Genomic DNA, 21125 nt, shown 5'->3' with positions numbered 1-21125 from the left:
GGCAGGGGCTCATTCTTTACCGTTTATCATTCAATTGTGCTGAGTGGCAACTGGTGAAAAAGGATACTTGGCAAAAGTGAAGGAGGCGAATCGAAGGAGGCTTCCTTTCTTGACTCACCTGACTGCTTCCTGCTAACAGTAGCTCAACTTGTGCAGAGGTAGAGTAGCTGGAGTTGTTTATCAGCACACGAATCGTCTGCTTACATTTCTATTGCCTTTGGGTATCGGCATACTTCTTCCTTCAAAGTCATCCGCTTCATCTTCGAGCTGCTTCTACACCAGATCCCTTTCATCCTACAAGCCGCACCTATTCAACGCCCCAGCATATACCCTCATTCTTCGTTATTTTTGTGTTTTATGTCTTTTCGTTTATCTATTCTTGTCTGCAAAATCAGCCCTCTAGCAGTACCACAGTCACCACCACTACTGTTTCATCTGAGCAACTGGCCACATTTGAGGCTCTTGTGATTTAGCCAAGAAAGGTCTGACAAAGGGTATGTTTAAAACAACAAACTGCACCAGTGATTGTATCTTCCCCCTTTGTGGTCGGTCTTCATTCCAAGCAGTTGAGGATTTGGAGTCAAGCGTGGTTGTGAATCATTTTCCCCCACCAAAAAAGGGCTCCTTTATGCCCATTCCTCTGTGGCTATGGAATCCTTTAATATCACGTTGAAGACGCTTCTGTATGCCTGGCTCTTGTCTTGCCCAGGTTTCCAAAAATATTTTGGGCCAAAGCATAAACGCTCAAAACTTCGTGCCTGAACCCATGTTGGATTGGACATGTCCAAATCTTCGTCATTATCATGACTCCATACCACACTCTAACATGGATTTGTTGGCTAACATTTGCTCAGGGGACTCTAGCCTTACCCGGCGTAGATACCAGCCAAGATCGATTGGGATTTTCGACAAAAACTGTCAAATCAGAACGCTCCACCAAGAATCAGTCACGTTTTCCCTTTGGAAGGTTCCTGTTAAGCGAAGCAGTAGTATCTGGTGGCCGGTTTCATAATACGACTGCTTCCAAGTCCACTAACTTTGAGGCCAAGACCTCTAGCTGTTCTCAAAGCAACTTCACGACGACAATTACTGTGACTGCGAGTTCCTCTCCAGTTATAACTGTAAGCTCACCTCCATCACGTACTAGTTTGATAAGTGAAAGCAGGCCAAAGACTCTCAAAGCCCCATCCAAACTGTCTGAGGTGCTAGCCACAGAGACCACGGCCTCATCCAGTACAATAGCCTCCTGGGAGACCCCAGCAGCTGAACCAAAAGACAAGATGGTATCAAAGAACATTTTCGCGGAGCCCATTGATGTCAAGCTGCCGCCTTCTCAAATCTTAACCCGAAAGGACCATCCTGTGCCACGGAAGGGAATATCAGAAAATGGACCGCTTCAGACAAACAAGTTTTATTCCAATTTCTTCCTGGACGATCAGCGATGCCCGACCTTCACATTTCCTTATTCAGTAGCCTGGGCTGGAGGAAAAGGGGTGACGGCTAGTTGGGGAATGGCATGTTCCCACACCGAAGCCAGCCAGCGGGTTTTCGGCAAGGAGAAGTTTAATGGTGCTTCATCTTACTACCTCAACCCCGTAGGCATTCACTCTTTGGTTATTTCAGCCAAAGAGCTTGGGAGAGAGACTACTCTCAGCATCGATAGCATGACCGCCTTCTCTGCACGGGTCCATCTCAGCAAGGATAGCGAATCGGAACCAGCCATCTCATTTCCCCTGGTACAAGGAATGGCATATATCACGGCACAATACAGCGGCGCGACCCCCCTTATTCAAACTGGTGTGTTCTTCAAGACTATGACTCGGGTAACACGAAACCTCAAATCGGACCTAGCCAAGTTCACATTCCATCTGGAAGACGGATCGACTTGGCTGGTGTACGCTTGGAAGACAAGGGGGCTTCCGCTAGAACTTAAAGTGGTCAACAATGGCCTAGCTGAATCAAAGAATCCCTTCTATGGCATTATACAAGTGTGCAAATGTCCGAAAAATCAAGAATCTGAGAATCTTTTGGACGACGGTGCAGGCATTTACCCCGTCACGTTGGAATTGACTGGTACAGCTCGCGCTTATGAAGGCAGCTATTCATTTAATTTCGACATAGACGGGCATCAGACGGGCAATCTCTATATGTATGCTCTTCCTCACCACGTGGAATCCTTCGACAAAGAGACAGAGAGGCGCATACAAAGGGATGCACAGCTACAATCCACCACCAAGGGCCTTGCTACGCTAGTAAGGGGAAATCGGTGGACCATGATTGAATCCGCGATGCCGGTCGATATGTCGTTTGCTCCCTGGGATCCAAAGAGAGGAAGCATCGAGAAACTATCGGACCAGGCGAAGAGGATCATCCATGCGGCAGCTGCGAAAGAAGTAGCGCAGAATATGATTTCGCAGAGCAATCTAGATTCCATGTACTTTAGCGGAAAGGTGACTATTTTCTCACTCCTTTCTTCTTCTTTTGTCTATGATTTGGGACTGCTATTAACCACTTTCCTAGGCCCTGGCCAAGTTTGCAACAATCCTATACGTAATCAAGCACATGCTAGGAGACAAAGCTCTAACACAAACAGGGCTGGGGCAACTCAAGGCGGCGTTTGCCACGTTTGCAGCCAATGAGCAAAAGTTTCCTCTTGTTCATGAGAGTGAGTCGAAATCATTTTTGTGCTGCTACTATTTCCCAAACATGCGCTACGATGCTAACAAATCGTGCGATTGCAGCCGCTTGGGGTGGCATTGTATCATCTGCAAGCTACGAGACGGGTAATTCTGGCGCCGACTTTGGAAACACTTACTACAATGATCACCATTTCCACTATGGCTATCACATTCTTGCTGCCGCAATCATTGGTCACCTGGATCCAGACTGGTTAAAGCAAAACAGAGATTATGTCAATGTTCTGGTTCGAGATGTGGCCAATCCAAGCGCCAAAGACAAGCTCTTTCCCATGTGGCGCAACTTTGACTGGTACCACGGCCACAGCTGGGCTCACGGTCTCTATGCCGCCATGGACGGCAAGGTAATTGAAATCGTCTCACGATGGCTGTGCTTCCTAGTGTGCTAATGGCCAGCAGGACCAAGAGTCAAGCTCAGAGGACATGATGCACGCGTATGCCATCAAAATGTGGGGCAAAGTCAGCAACAATGCTGATCTCGAGGCAAGGTAAAGAAGAGAGATTCTTGGCGCTCACGGTATGCCTTGTTGGCTAATATCGAGAATAGGGGTAACTTGCAGCTCTCCATCATCGCCCGTAGCCTGCAGAATTATTACCTGTATAAGAACGACAACAAGGTACAGCCCAAGCAGTTTATTGGCAACAAAGTCGCAGGCATCCTATTCGAGAACAAGGTAGACCACACAACGTACTTTGATCCTAACATTGAGGCCATTCAAGGGATCCACATGATCCCTATTCTCCCTTCGACGCCATTTGTGAGGACCAAGGATTTTGTACAGGAGGAATGGGACGCTTTTTTCAGCAACGGCAGGGTTGATGACATTGGCAACGCCTGGAAGGGTATCATTTGGGCCAGCTACGCCTCGGTTGAGCCCAGGAAGGCATGGGAATTCTTTAGCTCGCGGTCGTTTAGCCCCCAGTGGCTGGATGGCGGAGCATCGCTGACGTGGTTTATGGCTTATTCTGCTGGTAAGTTCTGGGCACGCTGGGCAGCGTAACTTATCCAAGCTGGTTGGTCCTGATGTGATGCTAACGGGCAGTGCTAGCTCTTGGGGAAATATGATGAGGCATGAAGGGTGGCTCTTTGATCGATTCAGCTACATGGCGACTCTTCTTAGCGGGAGGCTGGAGAGAGAGCTGTGGCGAGCTAGGCGTTGAAACTGTCGGCTTAGCTCGGCTTGGCAGCTTTGATTGTTTGGTGACGTGGACTCTGGTGCGAGGCTGAGCATGTGGATGGCAAGAGCGGAAGTTGGACTCGGTAACGTGGTGGCATTTGTCTGCCCCGTGTTGTTCCTTGGGGGAGGCGTTTTGGTGCGTATTGATGCGCGGCTGACTAAGGACGGGCTGGAATCTGGAAAAGTCAATTGACGTCGCCGGGCACCGCTGGCGGGAGGCTCGGAATCGCCCACGCCGTGACCAGTTGGCTGGGCTGTACACAATGCGGCGTCATCTGATGATGATCTGTATTCTCAGTTATAGAAAAAACCAGCAATAGATGTAGATTTTCGAAGATGAGGCGTTTGTCACGCGTCTTGGGCTCGATCGTCTCACGGCGACCTCAGGCGGTGGAACAGCAGTCAACAGATCTGCACATGGGCGCTTCTTAGTACTATTCCGAACTTATCGATAAGATCGAATTTACAGGGGACTCTGGGCTTGGCCAAATGCGCCAAGAGCCCGGCTTGATACAAAGACGAGACAAGCTTTGTATTGGCGTGAGCAGAATGCAACCTTCCCAATGTGGGGGCCGTCGGTGATGAGCCCGCAGCTGGACGCGGCCATTTCTAGAAACCAACCAAATTGGCAAGAAAATCAAAAATCGCATTTATAACTTTTCCCATTGAATGGTAAGACTTGCTTAGGCAGCGAAAAGAGCGTTTGTCTAACCATGTCTTGGGCTGCTGGGGGAAATAAGCTTAATTGCAATGTTGCCATTGCGAGTGGTTGGATTTGGGGCCGATTGAGGCGAAGCAAAGAGGAGTGAGTTGAGATATAGTAGTATCTGTAGCCTGCCGGCGTTGATTAGTAGAAAGTGGTTTAGTAGAGTAGTAGTACATCAGGGAAACTCTGGGGGAGCACGTGCTCACTTTATAGGCGTTGATTTGCATCTTGGCTTTGTTTGATTTTGAATTGCTTTGGATGTCGAGGCGTTGCTGGCCCTTCTAAATGCGGTGATGATACAAAACGGCCTTACGTGTAATGACTAGGCGCTAATACATGTACCTACGTATGTGTCTTGTCTTGGTTCCGAGGTTACGAAGGGGCGGAAATCCCCGTCGCCAGGTACAGCAAATATTGGACCAAAAAAAAAAAAAAGCTGATTGCCTTTTTAGCTGAATCGCGCATGACGTCGTCGATTCCACATTCCTTCTTCCTAGAGTACAAGTATTCTCCACCGTCTTTCAGGTGTGCATTGGTACTGGTACACGCTCTTCGCTATGCCATCACCTAACAAGCTTTTTTAGGCTGCTGGAGAAGCCAAGGGGCGCCAAAGGTCTCGATTTCAGGTGCTATGGATACCCCCTGTGCTAGCACTGTAGTACCTACTATTGCGGGAAAACAGCAATTCGTCTGAACAAGGAGACAAAAAGAAAGAAGAAGGGAAAAAGCCTGCGAGGCATTGAAAGTACGTACAATGCAGCAGATGCTGTTTGCAGCACTCCCTCGCACGAGCTTACCTGATACGTGGGAAGCGCCAGGATCGGGGATTATAGCCGTGCTTGTCATACAGACATGCAGATTTGCGCAACCTGAACGCGCGCGCTCTGGGCTCAGAGGGGGTGTCGTCTGGAGGCCTCCCAGACGCTCTGTCTGAATCCAGATCGAGTGCCAAGACGCCTTTTATCCGTACCATGCGCCTATCGCGCCCAGCGTCCATCACGCCTGTATCTGCTGAATACGACACGACAGATGCAAATCACCGGTATTTGATTTTGGCCAAGGCCCCAAGGTGCGAATCCTCGCATTGGGCTCTGGCCGAGGCAGAGAGCGGCCGTGTCATACCATAGATGGGGTTCTCGTACCTGGCAGTCAGCACGAGTGCCTTGATGCCAGTGCCAGGCTCCAGGCCTGGAAGGCACAGGTACCGGTACATCCGCAGCTACGAGTTGCACCCACGCAGCTACCCGAGCGCTGGGACCCCTTGTGGACCCGCCCTAGCCTATTCGCTGATTCAAACAGACGTGCGTTCTTTGTGCTTTTTGTCTCTCCTCATCTCCATTGCTTTCCACCACCACTTTGATTTTCTGCGCGTGCTCTTACTCGTGCCAATCGAAAGAGGGCAGCAGGGGAGAAAGACTCCAATTGCCGTTTGTTCTCGTGCCCGCCGCGCCCAACCTTCTCCCGCCATCTCCGGACAGAATATCGGCGGCCCTGTGCATCCCGGAGCTTCCAGCCATGGTCAAGGGGATATGTAAGTCGACATGGTTTATTACTGTTGCGAATGGCCTGTCGCCCAGCCCGGCATGCGTGCCATTCATTACATTGCAAATCTCAAGCCTTTCTCTCCTCGTCTCCTCTTTCCCACCCCCGAGCTGCAATCGGTGACATAAACCCCCAGAATTAAACGCCACGCGCCGTTGCTTTCTAACAAGCGATCTTTCCCCCCCCTCCTTGCAAAATTATCTACACCCACGCCCCCCAATAGAGGAAAAAAGAAGGGGAAGAAAAAAAAAACTCAGCCAGCCTTGTGTGGCACTCTCGCTTTATTACTCCATCCCTGCCTCGTCTTGGCCAAATTTTGTGTCTCCATCCTCCTCTACATATTAGTCCCTTGGCTAGCCGCGAATCCCCTCCTGTGTGCCCATGGGTTTTGAGAGTTAATATTGTGGCTGCGATCGCTGTTCCTGCATCCTACAAACTTCAGTTGCGGACGGCTTTAACTTCCAACCTGCAACTCTCCCTTCCCAACACGCGCGCACTCGTTTGACTACCCTTATCCATATCTCCCTCTCGCTGCACAGACGCAAACGATTCCGCCTTTCGTTCTTCAAACTCGCTCGCTCCCGTTTCTCGCTCGCTAATTGCCATTCCTTGGTGTCTTTGATTTCAGCAAATCTCAGCCGCTCGACGAGCATCCGACGAACAATGAGCTATAAACAAAACTCCAACGAGCGCACGCCGCTCCTCAACGGCGAGGGCGCCTCGTCCAATGGCAACCAGAATCATATCGAACGCATCCACAATGAGCGCTCCGCGACCTTCAGGTTCTTCTTCGATTCCAAGCACACGCCGGGCACCCATAGCGAGAGCTTCGCTATCCGGACGCTTGCCTACTCTTGGCATGTCGCCAAGGTCACTTTGTTGAGCAGTAAGTCTCGGAGGATTAAAGCGACAGAACAATTGGTTCTCGGAGTGTCATTATACTAACAGCTCCTGCTTTCGCCAATTAGACTATATCAACTTTTTGCTCATCATGGTTCCCATTGGTATTGTCGCCGGTCGCCTCGGATGGAATGCAACTGCCGTTTTCACCATCAACTTCTTTGCCATTATCCCGCTTGCTGCCGTCTTATCTTTTGCGACTGAGGAAATATCTATCAAGCTTGGCGAGACTCTTGGTGGACTGTTGAACGCTACCTTTGGAAATGCTGTTGAATTGATCGTATGTTTCTCAATATTGATGATTTTGCTATGATATATCAGAGCCGGGGTGAAATACTGACCACTTGTAGGTTAGCATTGTGGCTCTCAGAGAAAACCAGATCCAGGTTGTGCAGTCTTCGATGCTTGGCTCCATCCTTTCCAATTTGCTTCTGGTTATGGGAATGTGCTTCTTTTTCGGAGGTATCCGACACCGTGGTTCTTCGGGTGACGGTACCGAACAAACCTTCTCAGCAGCCGTTGCCCAGACCACTTGCTCTCTCATGACGCTCTCTTCTGCTTCCCTGGTGATCCCTGCTGCGGTATGTTTGATTTTATATCTCTTGCCGAAGCGACTATGAAGATCTCTATCTGACATGTATACTATAGCTGTATGGCGTTCTCGACCAGGGCAACACTAATATCGAGGACAAAGAACGAAGTATTCTTGTGCTATCTCGGGGTACCGCTATCATTCTACTCGTTCTATATGCCCTCTACCTGGTATTCCAGCTTCGCACTCACAGCAACCTCTTTGATGCCGAAAGCCAGCTCGCTGAGGGTGAGGACCCTGAAGATCCTACTCTTGGCCCGATTGCTGCCACCGCAGTTCTTGTCGTTGTAACGATTTTGGTTGCCATCTGTGCCGATTATCTAGTTGGATCTATCGATGACCTCGTCGAAAGCGCGAATATCAGCAAGGCATTTATCGGTCTGATTTTGATCCCCATTGTTGGAAATGCTGCGGAACACGTCACTGCTGTGGTGGTCGCTCTCCGCAATAAGATGGACTTGGCCATGGGTGTAGCTATTGGCTCCAGTATCCAGATCGCCCTTGGTGTCACTCCATTCCTCGTTATTGTTGGCTGGATTATTGGACGCGACATGACGCTCCACTTCGAGACTTGTGAGTAGCACCGCACTTTAGAAGTTTCTGGGTTTTCTTCGTATATGAGAATGATGTACTAACTACGATATAGTCGAAACTGTTGCTTTCGCTGTGTCTGTTTTGGTCGTAACATATACCGTTCAGGATGGCAAATCAAATTACCTTGAGGGCGCCATGCTCCTCGGCCTCTACATCATTATTGCCGTGGCTTTCTATGCGACACCAGGCGATTTCTTGGACAAGGCAACAAACCTAATTGGTGGCAGTAACTAAATCCAGCTAAGCCGAGACCCTCGATTATTTATCCAACCGAATTTATCATTCGACCCGAGGAAGATATTCAATCAACTACTGATCATACGGCGACAAACATTCAGCTTGCCAAAGCCTGATCGCCCCCCATTTCTTATGTGAAAGGATGGATAAACTGCTAGAAGCAGATTTATCGAAATAAAGAAAATCGAAATCAACACTTTCTTACCAGCAGTGTCCCCATTTTCCCTTATCTGTTTGATTATCGTGTACTATTATTTTTCATTTACTGCACCGAATCTGGAGGGATATCGTTTGAAAGAGATATCTCGAAGAAAATTTGTGGTGGAAGCATGTTTGCTGGACGTGAGAGGTCAAAATATTAGCCCCAAGAGGGCCGGGGGCGAGCCTTTTCCTTTTGACTTTTTTTTCTTTACTTTTTTTTTCAGTTGGCATCTACGAGGAAATAACTGGGCAAACGGAAGGGGATGAATACTTGTGCTATTATAACGGTTTACGAATTGCTTGCATTGAGAATTCTAATTGATACCAATTAAAGCAATGCCTTATTTGTTGTGTGTTCTTTAAGTGAATGTCAAGATAGCCCCTTATAAACCAACTACAGAGATCAAGAAACATTAAAAGTGTACGAAAGAAGAGCATGTAATGATGTGTATATTCATGAAAATTCGGATTTAGCATTCATCCCGAACATATCTATTTTAGCCCTGAAATATTAAAGAAGTAACAGAAAAAATTTATGCATTTGGCTTCGACATGGGCGTAATAATGCCCTGTTTCATAATCACGCGCGGCTTCGTGCTGGCCTGGAACGTCTCCTTGGTCATCCATTCCGGTCCAACTGGTAGTCGTAAAGAACGTTCGTATTGCTGTTGCGATTCGAAGGGGAAAGGAAGCTGGGCGGCGAGATAGCGGTCGTTCTGTGAGAGTGAAAGAGAGTTAGCAAATATTGGGGGGAAAAGAAATTCAATCTTGATTTTGACAAGAGAGAGGAGAGAAAGAGAATATATATAGCTGGCGTTACTGACCTTTTTGATGCGCTTCTCGTTAATAATGACCTTGTCTAGCTTGGCGTCCTTACGGTCCTTCTTATTAATACCTTCCACCTTTGTGAGGAATCGACCCTGGTGCCTCTTCTTCTCGCGGCTGCTAACTCCATCACCCACCCAAGAACCCCAGCCGGGCAATGTGTTGTCAATGACCTTGTCGTCATCGGCTTCAGCAACCTCGTCCTTTTCGCGCTGGAACTCGGCGACGACGTCTTCGCCGGCGAAAGCGCGAGCCACGAGGTCCTTGTCTCGGATAGCCATTGGCAGGCGGATGTCTGAGTCTGAATCAGAGTCGGATTCGGATTCGGATTCGTCGTCATCGTCTTGAGGCTGTTTTGTCTTTTTGGAAGCCTTCGGCTTGGAGGAAGGTTGTGGTGCGGCGGTGAGGATGTTGGCGTTGAGGTCGAGGTCGTCGGCTCGGGCTGACTTCTTGCGGCGAGACTCGCCCTTGGACCAGGCTCCCGCTATCGAAGAAGTCGTCTCAGCGGGAGTAGTCGACCAGGCATGGTTGATTGAACCGTTTGAAATATGAGGGGCCCCGTCACCGTTGGCGAAGCTTGTATTTTCATCCCCGTCTTCTTCAGAATCATCCCTGGCGAGCTTCTTCTTGGTTGCTCGGGCAGAGTTCTGCGGCATAGAGAACGGGTTGACCGCTCCGCTGCCGTATTGCCTTCGTCCGACCTCCCCTCCCTTTTCTTCATCGTCATCAGAACCCTGCGCATCTCCATCGAGCTCTTTGCGAATTTCCTTGATAAGGTCGTCGTTTGCCTTCTTCTTCGCCGCCTCTGCCTTTTGCATAAACTTCATCTTCATTAATCTCGACTGGGGCCCACTGTCTTCCTTTTCGAGCTCGTCCAGCTGTCGCAGCAGGTCTGCGTTATCGTCATCGTCATCAGATCCGGAGCTGCTAGTCTCATCTGAATCGTCTCCGTCACCTCTTGAGCTCTTGCCTTCCTTCCTTCTACGGAGATCCTCATCCTTGCGAGCCATTTCTGTCAAGCCAGCCCGGAAGTCGTCATCCCAAACCGCACGCTTCGCCTTGGATCCCATCTTGGCCCATTTGCTGTCCTTGTGACGCTGACCCACTCGTTCCAACGCACGTCTGCGATCCTGAGCTTCCCTCTCTTCCTCCGAGTCGATCTCGCCAGCCTCAGCCATGGCCTCCCTGGTGGCCATCTCGTCGCGCTCTTTTTGTTTTCGGTGCACTCGGTGATAGGCTTTGCTCTTGATCTTCTTTATGCGGGCGGCGCGTTTTGCTTCCCTGGAATGTAACTCGCGCTCAATGCGCTTCTTTTCCAAAGCTTGCTTCCGCGTCAGCAGATTACCCTCTTCGTCAAACTCCTGCTTCTTAGGCTTCTTCTCCTTCTCCAGAGACAGTCCGCTTTGCTCCATGATACCCATGATTGTAGCTTCCAATTCGTTCGCAGCACCCTTCAACGACAGAGGCTGAAGTTCCGTCCGGTCGAGTCCAGCTGATTCGGAGTTTTGAGGGAGAGGGAATACCAGGTGTTCGGCTCTGCGGTTCTGCTTAACAGTCTCTGTCCATCGATCAAGCGTCTCGTTTGTCTTCTCATAAGCTGCCGACCGGTCGATACGCCCTTGCTCTCTCCTTGATAATGGCACCTCTAGCTTCTTCGTCGACCCGGGTCGCTTCTCCTTCGATTCTTTCTTCATGAGCTTCACTGACTGTTTCATAAAAGGATCGTTCAATCCAGACAGTCCCAGATCGCCGAGATCGATCTTCTGTTGCCCAGACGATGAGACAGCTTTCTCGCCGTCAACTTCTTCACCTCCAAAGCCGGATATAAGACCTTTGAGCTCCTCAAGTTTTGCGGGGTCGGCTTCTTCGTCGCTATCATCAAGGCCTTCAAACTCGTCAGATTCGTCAGAATCCTCCTCTTCTCCAGATTCAGAATCTTCTTCTTCCTCTTCTCCTTCTGGCTCTTCCTCGGACTCCTCTTCGAACTGGTCTAAAGCTGTGGCCAGGTCTATGGCATCTTCGCCAAGAGTTTCGCCTTGGTCATCATTTCCGTCGTCGGAATCCTCCGAGTCGTCGTCCTATTCACCCCAAGTCAGCGTCCTGATCGCAGCATATTCAAAAGTGTAGCTTCTCACCTTGCGCTGGCCAGACTTTGACCCGCGGAAGGCATAGCCCTGAAACATCTCATTGTCGCTATCGCCAAAAGCATCGTCACTCTCAATTTCAGAATCTTCGTCATTGTCTGCCATGCCACCCAGCTGCCACTCGTTGCCCTCGCTGTCGCTGCCAAACTCCACATCGCCGTCTGTTGTCGCACCCCGCGGAGCCTTGGCCTTCTTTCGTTTGGGGCCGTCCTCTTCCTCCTCATCTTCCTCATCTTCTTCTTCTCGTCCATGTTTCTTCTCAATTTCGGCGTCCAATTCTCGTGCACGTGGTGTTCTCTTATCTTTGGTGGGAAACCTCTCCTGCGCAATGTTGAACGCATTCAGCGCATTCGTCTGCGCTCTTGACTTGGACTTCTTGGGGCCAGCCTTTGCCTTTGGCTGGGCCAACAAGGACCGCCCATGCGCCTGTCGACCTGGCATCTTCAATAAATCTGGATTCGGATCGGAAGACTGTTATTGCCAGCGGTTGCGCAATCACAGCTATCGAATTGCTTGTTTTTTTGTAAATTCTCACTTAGCTTTTTTTCTGCCATGTAAAAAATTTGGCGGTGAAGCTAGCTTGATGCCGTCCCGCCTATCAGCATCCTTGCAATTCTTTAGCGCCGTAATTGGTGCCCGCCTCGGCGCTGTCTATGCTCCGAACCACATGCAGGCTTATACCCTTATACCGCAGGCCAGAAATATCGTGCCATTTTCGCTCTTCCGTCCTCACATCCAGCGCCATTGCGCACAATTGCAAAAATGGTGCTTTTTGCGGCCGGCATGCGGAGGGCGGCCCTTCAGGTGCCCTCCAAGTTCTTCGTCTGCAATCAATGCCTTCGCCAAGCGCCTCGACGCTCTCCTTCACCTATTCTGAACATCGTACGATCCCGAGGGTATGCCGATGCAAAGCCGTTGGAAAACCTGGCGGCCAAGAGTGCTGCAGCTGCGGCCGCACAGGCGCAAGCTCAAGCCTCAAAGGAATTCCCAAAGAAAACCACCAGCAAGGGAGTTGCTATGTGGTTGCTGGGCAGTGCTGCCAGCGTCTTCGGCATCGTCGTCTTCGGTGGACTTACAAGGCTAACTGAGTCTGGGTACGCTTTCACCTAGAACGCCAATTAGGCTCGAGATATAACAGCTCACACTGCTAACAATTGCGCATTGTAGACTAAGCATAACGGAATGGAAACCTGTTACGGGCTCTTTGCCCCCCATGTCAACTGCCGATTGGGAAGCCGAGTTTGAAAAGTACCGTGCCTCTCCGGAATTCAAGATCCTCAACCCTCATATGAACCTGGATGAATTCAAGAAGATTTACTACATGGAATGGACGCACCGACTCTGGGGTCGCTTCATTGGTCTCTCTTTCGTTCTCCCCTCGCTATACTTCGTCGCTCGCCGCAAAGTCTCTCCTAAAATGGCTTTCAACCTGCTCGGCATTTCCAGTCTGATCGGTGTCCAGGGCTTCATTGGCTGGTGGATGGTCAAATCGGGTCTCAAGGACGATCTCTTTGCCCCTGGTTCACACCCTCGTGTCTCTCAGTACCGGTTGACTGCCCATTTGGCTACCGCCTTCATCTGCTACTCCTGGATGCTTGTGTCTGGTATTACCATCCTCCGCACCCGTCGTATGCTCGCCGACCCTGCCGCCGCTGCTACTGCCATCAAGGCAATTCAGAACCCCGTCCTCAACACTCTCAGACGCTCTGTGTTTGGCATCACCGGTCTCGTTTTCCTCACTGCCATGTCCGGCGCCTTGGTCGCTGGCCTCGATGCTGGTCTCATCTACAACGAGTTCCCCAAGATGGGTCTTGGCTACGCTCCTCCCAAGTCCGAGCTGTTCGACAAATTCTACTCTCGCAAGGAGGATCGCTCTGATCTTTGGTGGCGCAACATGCTTGAAAACCCCAGCCTTGTCCAGCTTGATCACCGAATCTTAGCTATTACAACATTCTGTACCATCTTGTCCCTTTGGGCTTATTCTCGAACTGGAAAGGTTTTCGCCGCTCTCCCCCGGAACGCAAAGAAGGGCACCACTGGACTTGTTCACCTTGTCACTCTCCAGGCGGCTCTTGGAATCTCCACCCTCGTCTACATGGTCCCTACTCACCTCGCTGCCACCCATCAGGCTGGCGCTCTTGCTGTTCTCACAGGCGCTTTAGTTCTATCTCACCGACTGCATGTTCCAAAGTCAACTGTGCGGTTGATTGAAAAGAGATTAAAGCAGATTAAGCCATGAAGGGGGTTCACCTTTTTCTTGTATAAATAGATGATATATTAAGCCTAACAGAAGGAAAACTGCCTGGATACAGGCCGAGAAACAAAAACTCATGTAAAAGAAACTCAACTCAAATCACCTAGATATTACTTACATAGAGCAGAGCAGGAGGGAAGCATTCTCCAAGAAAATTCAATGTATAAATTCACTTATTAACTCCTATTCTTTACTCTCAATGTCTAGTGAGCAATGCACGGCAATAAGTCCACAAAAGTTTACAACTCTTTCTTTCAATCAACCCAATGCCATTGTATTAATAAACAAAAACAATGTAATGGAAAAAGATTAAAGAGAGAGAGAGAAAATATTGGAAACCCCTCCCAATTCTCCCATCCTTCCATTCCTCTTCCCGTTCTATATATGCTTCTATCCTGCCTAATGTTGCGATTTGTATATTAACACAACATCGAAGCGCGCAGAAAATGCCAAATATTCCTTTTTTGTTGAAGAATCGTGAGATTTTATACCGCATTGACAAAAAGAAAAGGATTTTTTAGTAAAAAAGAAAAAAAGAAAAGAAAAAAAAAGTTGAAGAAAATTCGCTGAGAATGAATGCTGTTGCGATGACGACCAGTGTATAGCCGTGTAAAAAAAAAAAAAAAAAAAAGACCTTTCTATTAACCGTCCGAAAATACGCCCTCTTCCCATGTCTCTTTCCCGTCGACATTGTTATTCCAAATACATATCGCCGCGGACTCCCTGCATTGCTATGCTCATATCTCCGCCGTGCATTGCATTAGCTTGCATTGCTGCCATGTTCATATTCGGCATAGAACGGTTCATAGAAGCCATAGCAGCTCTGCTCGCAGGGCTACCGGCCCCATTTTGCATCATGAAACGCATATCCGCTGTCGCATTGCGTTGTTGGGCTTGGTGCTGCTGAGCCTGCTGCTGCTGTACTTGTTGTTGAACCTGTTGGTGGACTTGTTGTTGGACTTGTTGTTGGACTTGCTGTTGAACCTGCTGCTGAACCTGTTGTTGAACCTGTTGTTGAACCTGTTGTTGGATCTGCTGCTGGGCTTGTTGGATCTGCTGCTGTGGTTGTTGTTGTTGCTGTTGCTGTTGCTGGGCCATAGGAGCTTGGGCTCGAGCAACATCAAGCTGTGCTCGCTGCTGTATGGGTGGATGCGTTGACTTAATAGGAGATTGGATCATAGCAAAGCTATCATCATCCTCCATCTCGGCATCGGCATCTTGGTCGCTCGTTTCTTCGACTGACGGCGGCCCCGTATTAGTGGCAGAGGGTGCACTCTGTTCGCTTGCCGGTCCGTTTGAGCTTGCGTTTGAAAGCCTCTTGTCAATCTGCACTGGTTGCGGCTGAGTCAACTGTGGTGTTTGAACCGCGCTCTGAGGCTCCGATGAACTACTTTGGCTGTTCCCTGCAGGGGTCTGAGCTGCCGTCTGCTCAAGAGGTCGCTGCGCAGGCATCCCGCTAGCTGCAACGCGGGTTGATGCAATGACACTCTTCCATCTTTCTATTGACTTGGCTACAACGGCGTTCAAGTCCAGATGCCGATCCTCTAGCTCATAGCCAACAAGCTTACTCCCCATAACACTCTGCTCATAGGCATACGCAATGGTATCTCGATCCAGAGGAATGGTGGATGGTGAGAGCACCTTGTATTCTCTCGGCTGTTGCAGCCGATTAAGCTGATCGATGTGTGATTTCAGATTCGCGTTCTCTTGTTTGAGCCTATGCTGCTGCTCTTTCATCTTGTCCATTTCCTTATGCTTGCGGCTCACTCCCCGCGCCAGCTCCAGGATCCAGAGGTCACTTCTTCGTTGAGCAGACAAAGCTTCCCAGACTGCATACGCAGACTGTAGGTGTTCATTGACTGAATTTTCAAGCCTCTCTGCCGTTTGCTCGGCCTGTTTTACAGCTTCTCTCGCATCTCTATACGGTCCACCCACTGGAGGGTACGCCATCTCTTCTATTACGGCGGTCGTAGCGGAAGCGCATGTAATTTTCCATGTCTTGAATTTTTCTTGGAAGAATGCTTGAAGTGCAACATATTCACGCTCACCAGGTGACTGTACAGACCAGGATGTGGATGTAGGGTGTTGGGTTGAAGAGAACAATGTAGGGGGCGGCTGGAGACATTGGAGAGTAAGGGCCGGGAAGTCCAGAGCATGGGGATCGAAATCAAAAGGCGTGGAGTTGCCATTAACCTGTTGTCTAAATAGATGTCAGCCATTTGCAGCTACATGTCATCCACTCGCCACAGTCGACATAGTCATTAGAAAGGAAAGAAAAAGGAAATACTACTTACTTTGCAGCCCGCCAAGAGCTTACCAGTTCCCTTAGTGCCAGCTCAGCAGCCTTTGCAGTATCCATTGCATCTGTCAGCTTTTGTCTGATGTCGAACTGGGCCTTCTGTGCCATCTGCTTGCTAACATTTCTCGAGAGGCCAGAGCGCTTGTTAGCATCTTGAGGAGCACTGCCGTCCCAACCATTTTTGCCAGAGAGGTCATTCATTACGCCAGTAGCTTCCCAAGAAGCAGCATAAGGATATTTGTTAGCAGCTGAGTCAGCGGCGTATTGCCCATCTTTTGATAAAGAGGATTTGAAGCCATCTGAGTCTTGTCCAGGCGCCAACTTCCCTGCTGTTGGTTTCGGCGTGCTGCCAGGGGTTGAATTGTCTCTTCGAGCGCCTAAAGAACCTCGGGGTTGGCGCCGAGTGATGTTGCCACGGAGCTTCCGGATAGCGTCCACATCGTGGATGCCATCCGGTGGCTTGGGGTTCTTGTCCTTGATATAGAGATCAAGATGTCGACCGAGAGATGACGAGGTGAAGGCCTGGCCGCAGTATTCGCAGTTTTTGTCTTTTACAGCCTTGGGCTGATTGCCCTCGGCAATGGGTTGCGGCGTTTCAGACATTCTATGGCAATTTCTAGAAGAGACAGTGTGTTGTATGTCCAATGCTCGTAAGGGAAGAGACGTCGAACAGCTGGACAGAGTCGGCTGTAGAGGCGATCGATCGGTTGGAGGACGGCTCTCGTATGCTACGAATCAAAACAACAGAGGGTGGTCTGAGAGAAGACAACCAAAGCCAGTGGCTCCTTTCATGGAGCTGGACCTTCGAAGATCATAAGGAGCGTGTGAAGCAAACCAGGGGCGGTTGATAACGAGCGTGGGTAGGCAAATCGCCCTCGAGGGGGAAGATGCTTATTCAAACCACAAGCGACACAGGACAGGGAAAATGCCAATGCGGGAAGCAAGCAGGAGAAATCCTCTCAACGACGGCCCAGAAACAGCTCACCCAATTCCCCCTCGTGACAAGCTCAGAATCAGGAGAAGTCGTGGGAAACCTTTAATTTTTTTTTTAGGTGGTGAACCGGCTCAGGGGTGGAACCTCCAGCGGGACGCCTGCCATGGCCGAAAAGGAACACTAGAAGCCACTCCCCACCAGGACCTGGCCCGGGATCCGCAGCGCACAGCTTCCAGGCGCCATAGGCGGCTCGTAGCGGGCAGCCCAGGCGCTGGCACCCGCTAGAATCGCCCACCGCTAGGCGCCAGATGGTGTGGCAGGACCCCTGGCCAGCGGCGCTGCGCCAGAAACCGGCCCCCCAGGCTAGTCGCGGTCGCCAGCAGCTGTCAGCGACGTCGCAAAGGGACTGTCCACTCACGGTGCGGGTGAACGGGGGTCGATTCGTGCCGATCGTGACCGCGGTTTGCTGGCGGGAGCATGGGCTGCAGTGAGTTGTCCGATAGTTCGGTCAGGCCCTCTGCCGCTGAAGCCGGGCTGAGAGAAAGCTGAGACGAGTCGGGCACCTATGTACGAGTTGCAGAAGAGAGGCCGGGCTGGAAACAGGGCATGTGCGGGCGCTGGCATACCTACGGCTCGGGAGTAATACTGCTGCTTGGCAGGACGCATAGGTAGGTAGCTACTGGGGTATGTGTTCCTGCTAGTACTACTAGGTAGGCATCATCAACGCATCCAAGATACGGGAGGGTAGGCGTCTGGTCCTTCCCGTTCATAGAACTGTCCACCTTTCAGGTTACTTTAACTTACGGTGGCATTAGTGGGCTGGCACGCCAAAGGTACCTGGAACCCGCCTGGCGTACGGTAGCGGCGTCAGTTCGACGCAGGAGCAACGGGGTATTGCGTCTGGATATTGACCGTCTGATGGGGCACCCGCCGAAGGAAGGAGCCTTGCAGGAGACTGTCATGGCGCCTGCCAGCTCGCATCGAGGCAGTGCCCTGCTGCTGGACGTGTATATACTTTGTACGGAGTAACTTATATCATGGTCCGGCCCCTCTTCCAATGCTGCGTCTGGTCCGGCTCCAGCACAGGCCTCGTACGGGCACGCACCCTATCCGTCGACCTTCGCAGATGCTGGGCCAGATACCTGTCAGGATGCTTGTCTGGCACTGCCTTACGGGCATGGAGTCCAGCATGCGGAATACGGAGTGCGGCAGCTGAATACAGGTCACAGGACAAGACAAGGCAAGCCGAGTCATCACCAGGATGCTCTCTACGCACTCTCTACGCGCCGGCAGCGTCTGGGCAACGCGAACCCGGGCTCGCAGGCTTGATCAACGCTCGCCAGCAAGGGTGGCAGCGATCGGAACCATCTCAGGAGTAACGTGGACGTATCCCAGCTGCCATTCAAAGGAGCGTATCGAGCTAGCCGGATGCCAAGGGCATAGCTGGCTGCTTTCTCGTGGCGTCCTTGAATCCAATCGCTTCATTCTTGCATGCGAACTGCACGCGATCCCACCTCTCCTGCACCGGTACCAACCACCCTACTTCGTACCAGCCGAATTGCAAAAGATCCAGGCCGGCCGAGCGCCGTCGACGAATGAATGGCGTGGCCATCGGAAGAGAAGACCTGAATGTCTAGCGTGCTTTACCGTTGGGGCCAATTGCTTGATGTCCAGGAAAGTGACAGAAGGGCGGGAATTCCGAGCTAGCTGGCGGTATGTTTGTTCAGGCCATCATTCCCAGCTACGGCCTTGAGATGGAGGGTTGCCAGCATCACAGCAGACAATCCCTCATTCTGCACAAAGCATCGTTGTTCCTCTGGTAATTTGCCTGCGAAAACCGAGTGCTCTCCCGGGCACTAGTATTTCGCCCTCCGAATACAGGTCAGATTAAAAAGATCCGAGGGCTCAGGGGTCCTTATTTCGGGAGATCACCCAGACCGTCCAGGGGTTGACGGTCTGGTCGAACTTTGACCCCGAGACGAAGCCGTCTGCCTTCTGAGTTGAGCCAGCAGCAAGGCGCTTACTCTATACACGTATGGACACTGCTTCAAGGTATGATGAGGCGACTCCCTAACAGAGCCAAAGTTGTGTCAAATTGGTGGCCAAGGATCGCTCGTCATCCCACGGAGGCTGACCCTTGTCCATTCTGGAGCTATCATATCACTCCCGCGTCGTTATTCGGCCGTTGGCCAACAGCCAACCTGTGTGTCTAGCCAGGCTCGTGAACCTACTGCTGCTGGTACATACAGCAGTAGTACCTAGTCGCCGTGCATGAGCATGTAGGATGGCGGGTCCCTCGTCACAGGCCCAACTATTTTCGGTGATATCTCCTCCAATTGGTACTTTGCGGCGTCGTTCCGTACAGAGGCAGACTACAGGTGCTGCTGAGATTATAACATCATAGGTATGGTAGGGTACTTGGTAGCCTTCTGATAGGATAAGCCGCGAAATACAGCTCCCTCATATACAAAAAACTTCATCTAGCAGCGATAAAATGCGTTGATGGTCAGCCAGGCTGGCATTGGTGCGATTAGCGTTAAGCCGGTCAAATTTTAGCTAGCATAAGCTCACACAACCGGGGTACGGCGGTCCCAGGATGACACTTTTACCTAGCCAAAGAAAGTGAGGCGCGCATGCGCTCCCTAGAAGAAGAATTGGTCGCTCCATGACAGGTAATTTTTGTGTTCTGGCCACAGGTAATACCTATTGCTACAATCATGTTTGGACTGCTCCATTCTTGATGGAGAGAGTGAGGAACGAGAACTGCCTAGACAGACATACGAATACTGTACAAGATCCAGCCGGAAAGCTTCCGTGTACCGGCGCCGGTCTCAAAATCTCCTTTAATACAAGACATTGTCTCAAGTCATTTTTATGGAGGGGGGCCACGTTCGGCCGCTTCTCTATCCCTGGATTGTTGCGGCTGAGAGCTTTTACAGCCGGGGAACAACGTCCCCCATGGGTGAGTCTATGACATGGTATTGGATACATGGTACGTAATCGCCGACAGCGCGACTTGTGTCTCGCAATTGCTCTGAGGGATCGAGATATTACAGCCAGCAGGTAGCATTGCGTACGGTGCAATCTTTCATCTACACGCCGAGTCTCAAGCAGCAAGGTCGCCCCACCTCGCACTGCATACTGGTTGTTGGAGTGTATGGAATGGGCTGGACGCCTAGCGGATATGAGGCATCAGATACTAATAATACTTTGCGCAGGTCCAACAGCTCCAATACTCCGTCCACGGACTTTTGAATCGCTGTCTCGGGGCTATTATACTGTAATAGCAAACTGAGATGTAAGTTCTCAACGGCGGCTACAGCTGCTGCTCACCTACCTGGTCGCGCCTATAACTAGCTGGAGAGCTAATAGTGCTAGCTCCATGCTGTGGCCCAGGGTGTGCCTTCGTTTTGGTGTGGTGCTACTGAAAATCGTTCCTTCAGCACCCTATCTCGCCTCGAGATCGCATCTCGATACACCCATAGCTGGGCCGATCTATTCCGTGTATCCGCAAGATGCTACTTATTGCGGCAAGCCGGCTGCACACGAGACACCAGAGCTACGCGGGCAAATTACACGCGTCTCATCAAGTACCCTCCACGGTCAGCGTTGCAATAGCACTACCACAGAGCAGCAGAGTAGGAGTAGGAGCAGCACCTCCCACTAAGACATTCTGCAAAGATCCATTGAAATCTGAAGCGATCTTACCCCTGGCTAGGTCCCTTGCTGCCGGTTGTGAGTGTGGCTGCGCGAAGCCTAGCGGGCATCCGGTGTGGCAATCGGCCGGCCTTCTCGAACCGGCAACGCTTCGCGCCTTGCCGCGCTGGTTTCTTACTGTTTGCTTTAATTTGGTGGGCTCGGATCCCCGGACCGTGGCACTTTTGGCGATCTCGACATGAGTTACGCCGTACCTGATGCTGTCATGAGTACAGCAGTAGCGCTCAAATTTTGACGTTTGGCCTGCAAAGTTCTTAGAAGTACTATAGCAGCAAAGGACTGTAGCAGCAGCACTCTCGTCTCGTA

The 21125-nt window shown here is 50.7% G+C and overlaps 5 protein-coding genes across 6 annotated transcripts; 3 read left to right on the top strand and 2 right to left on the bottom strand.

Moving 5' to 3' along the window:
* Positions 1 to 1280: 1280 nt before the first annotated feature.
* TrAFT101_002582 (uncharacterized protein) lies at positions 1281 to 3762 on the top strand (the record flags this gene model as incomplete). The annotated part of the gene is made up of 6 exons (XM_024899401.2): positions 1281 to 2450; positions 2521 to 2665; positions 2742 to 3040; positions 3096 to 3184; positions 3244 to 3668; positions 3746 to 3762. The coding sequence occupies 6 exons, from the start codon at positions 1281 to 1283 to the stop codon at positions 3760 to 3762; spliced, it is 2145 nt and encodes a 714-aa protein (XP_024763701.2).
* A 1863-nt stretch (positions 3763 to 5625) lies between these two features.
* On the top strand, positions 5626 to 9046 carry TrAFT101_002581 (uncharacterized protein). 2 transcript variants are annotated; one of them, XM_066126650.1, is made up of 6 exons: positions 5626 to 6111; positions 6751 to 7008; positions 7091 to 7302; positions 7373 to 7603; positions 7671 to 8187; positions 8261 to 9046. In XM_066126650.1, the coding sequence occupies exons 1-6, from the start codon at positions 6096 to 6098 to the stop codon at positions 8440 to 8442; spliced, it is 1416 nt and encodes a 471-aa protein (XP_065982754.1). In that variant the 5' UTR covers positions 5626 to 6095; the 3' UTR covers positions 8443 to 9046. The 2 variants fall into 2 exon arrangements, with proteins under 2 accessions (XP_065982754.1, XP_024763700.1); XM_024909483.2 differs by having other exon boundaries at positions 5626 to 7008.
* Positions 9047 to 9084: 38 nt separating this feature from the next.
* TrAFT101_002580 (uncharacterized protein) lies at positions 9085 to 12156 on the bottom strand. The gene is made up of 3 exons (XM_024899499.2): positions 11607 to 12156; positions 9471 to 11549; positions 9085 to 9362 (listed from the first exon to the last, which is right to left on the bottom strand). Exons 1-3 carry the CDS (start codon positions 12054 to 12056, stop codon positions 9180 to 9182), a joined length of 2712 nt encoding a protein of 903 aa, XP_024763699.2. The 5' UTR covers positions 12057 to 12156; the 3' UTR covers positions 9085 to 9179.
* A 221-nt stretch (positions 12157 to 12377) lies between these two features.
* Positions 12378 to 13854, top strand: TrAFT101_002579 (uncharacterized protein; the record flags this gene model as incomplete). Its single annotated transcript, XM_024899415.2, has 2 exons — positions 12378 to 12709; positions 12783 to 13854. The coding sequence occupies 2 exons, from the start codon at positions 12378 to 12380 to the stop codon at positions 13852 to 13854; spliced, it is 1404 nt and encodes a 467-aa protein (XP_024763698.2).
* A 626-nt stretch (positions 13855 to 14480) lies between these two features.
* TrAFT101_002578 (uncharacterized protein) lies at positions 14481 to 17227 on the bottom strand. Its single transcript, XM_024901742.2, has 2 exons — positions 16164 to 17227; positions 14481 to 16069 (listed from the first exon to the last, which is right to left on the bottom strand). The coding sequence occupies exons 1-2, from the start codon at positions 16769 to 16771 to the stop codon at positions 14563 to 14565; spliced, it is 2115 nt and encodes a 704-aa protein (XP_024763697.1). The 5' UTR covers positions 16772 to 17227; the 3' UTR covers positions 14481 to 14562.
* Between the last annotated feature and the right edge of the window lie 3898 nt (positions 17228 to 21125).

The sequence above is a fragment of the Trichoderma asperellum genome, chromosome 2 (genome assembly GCF_020647865.1).
Source record: "Trichoderma asperellum chromosome 2, complete sequence".
Taxonomy (NCBI): domain Eukaryota; kingdom Fungi; phylum Ascomycota; class Sordariomycetes; order Hypocreales; family Hypocreaceae; genus Trichoderma; species Trichoderma asperellum.
Note: the sequence above shows the minus strand (reverse complement) of the source record. Positions and strands in the feature narration are given on the sequence as shown.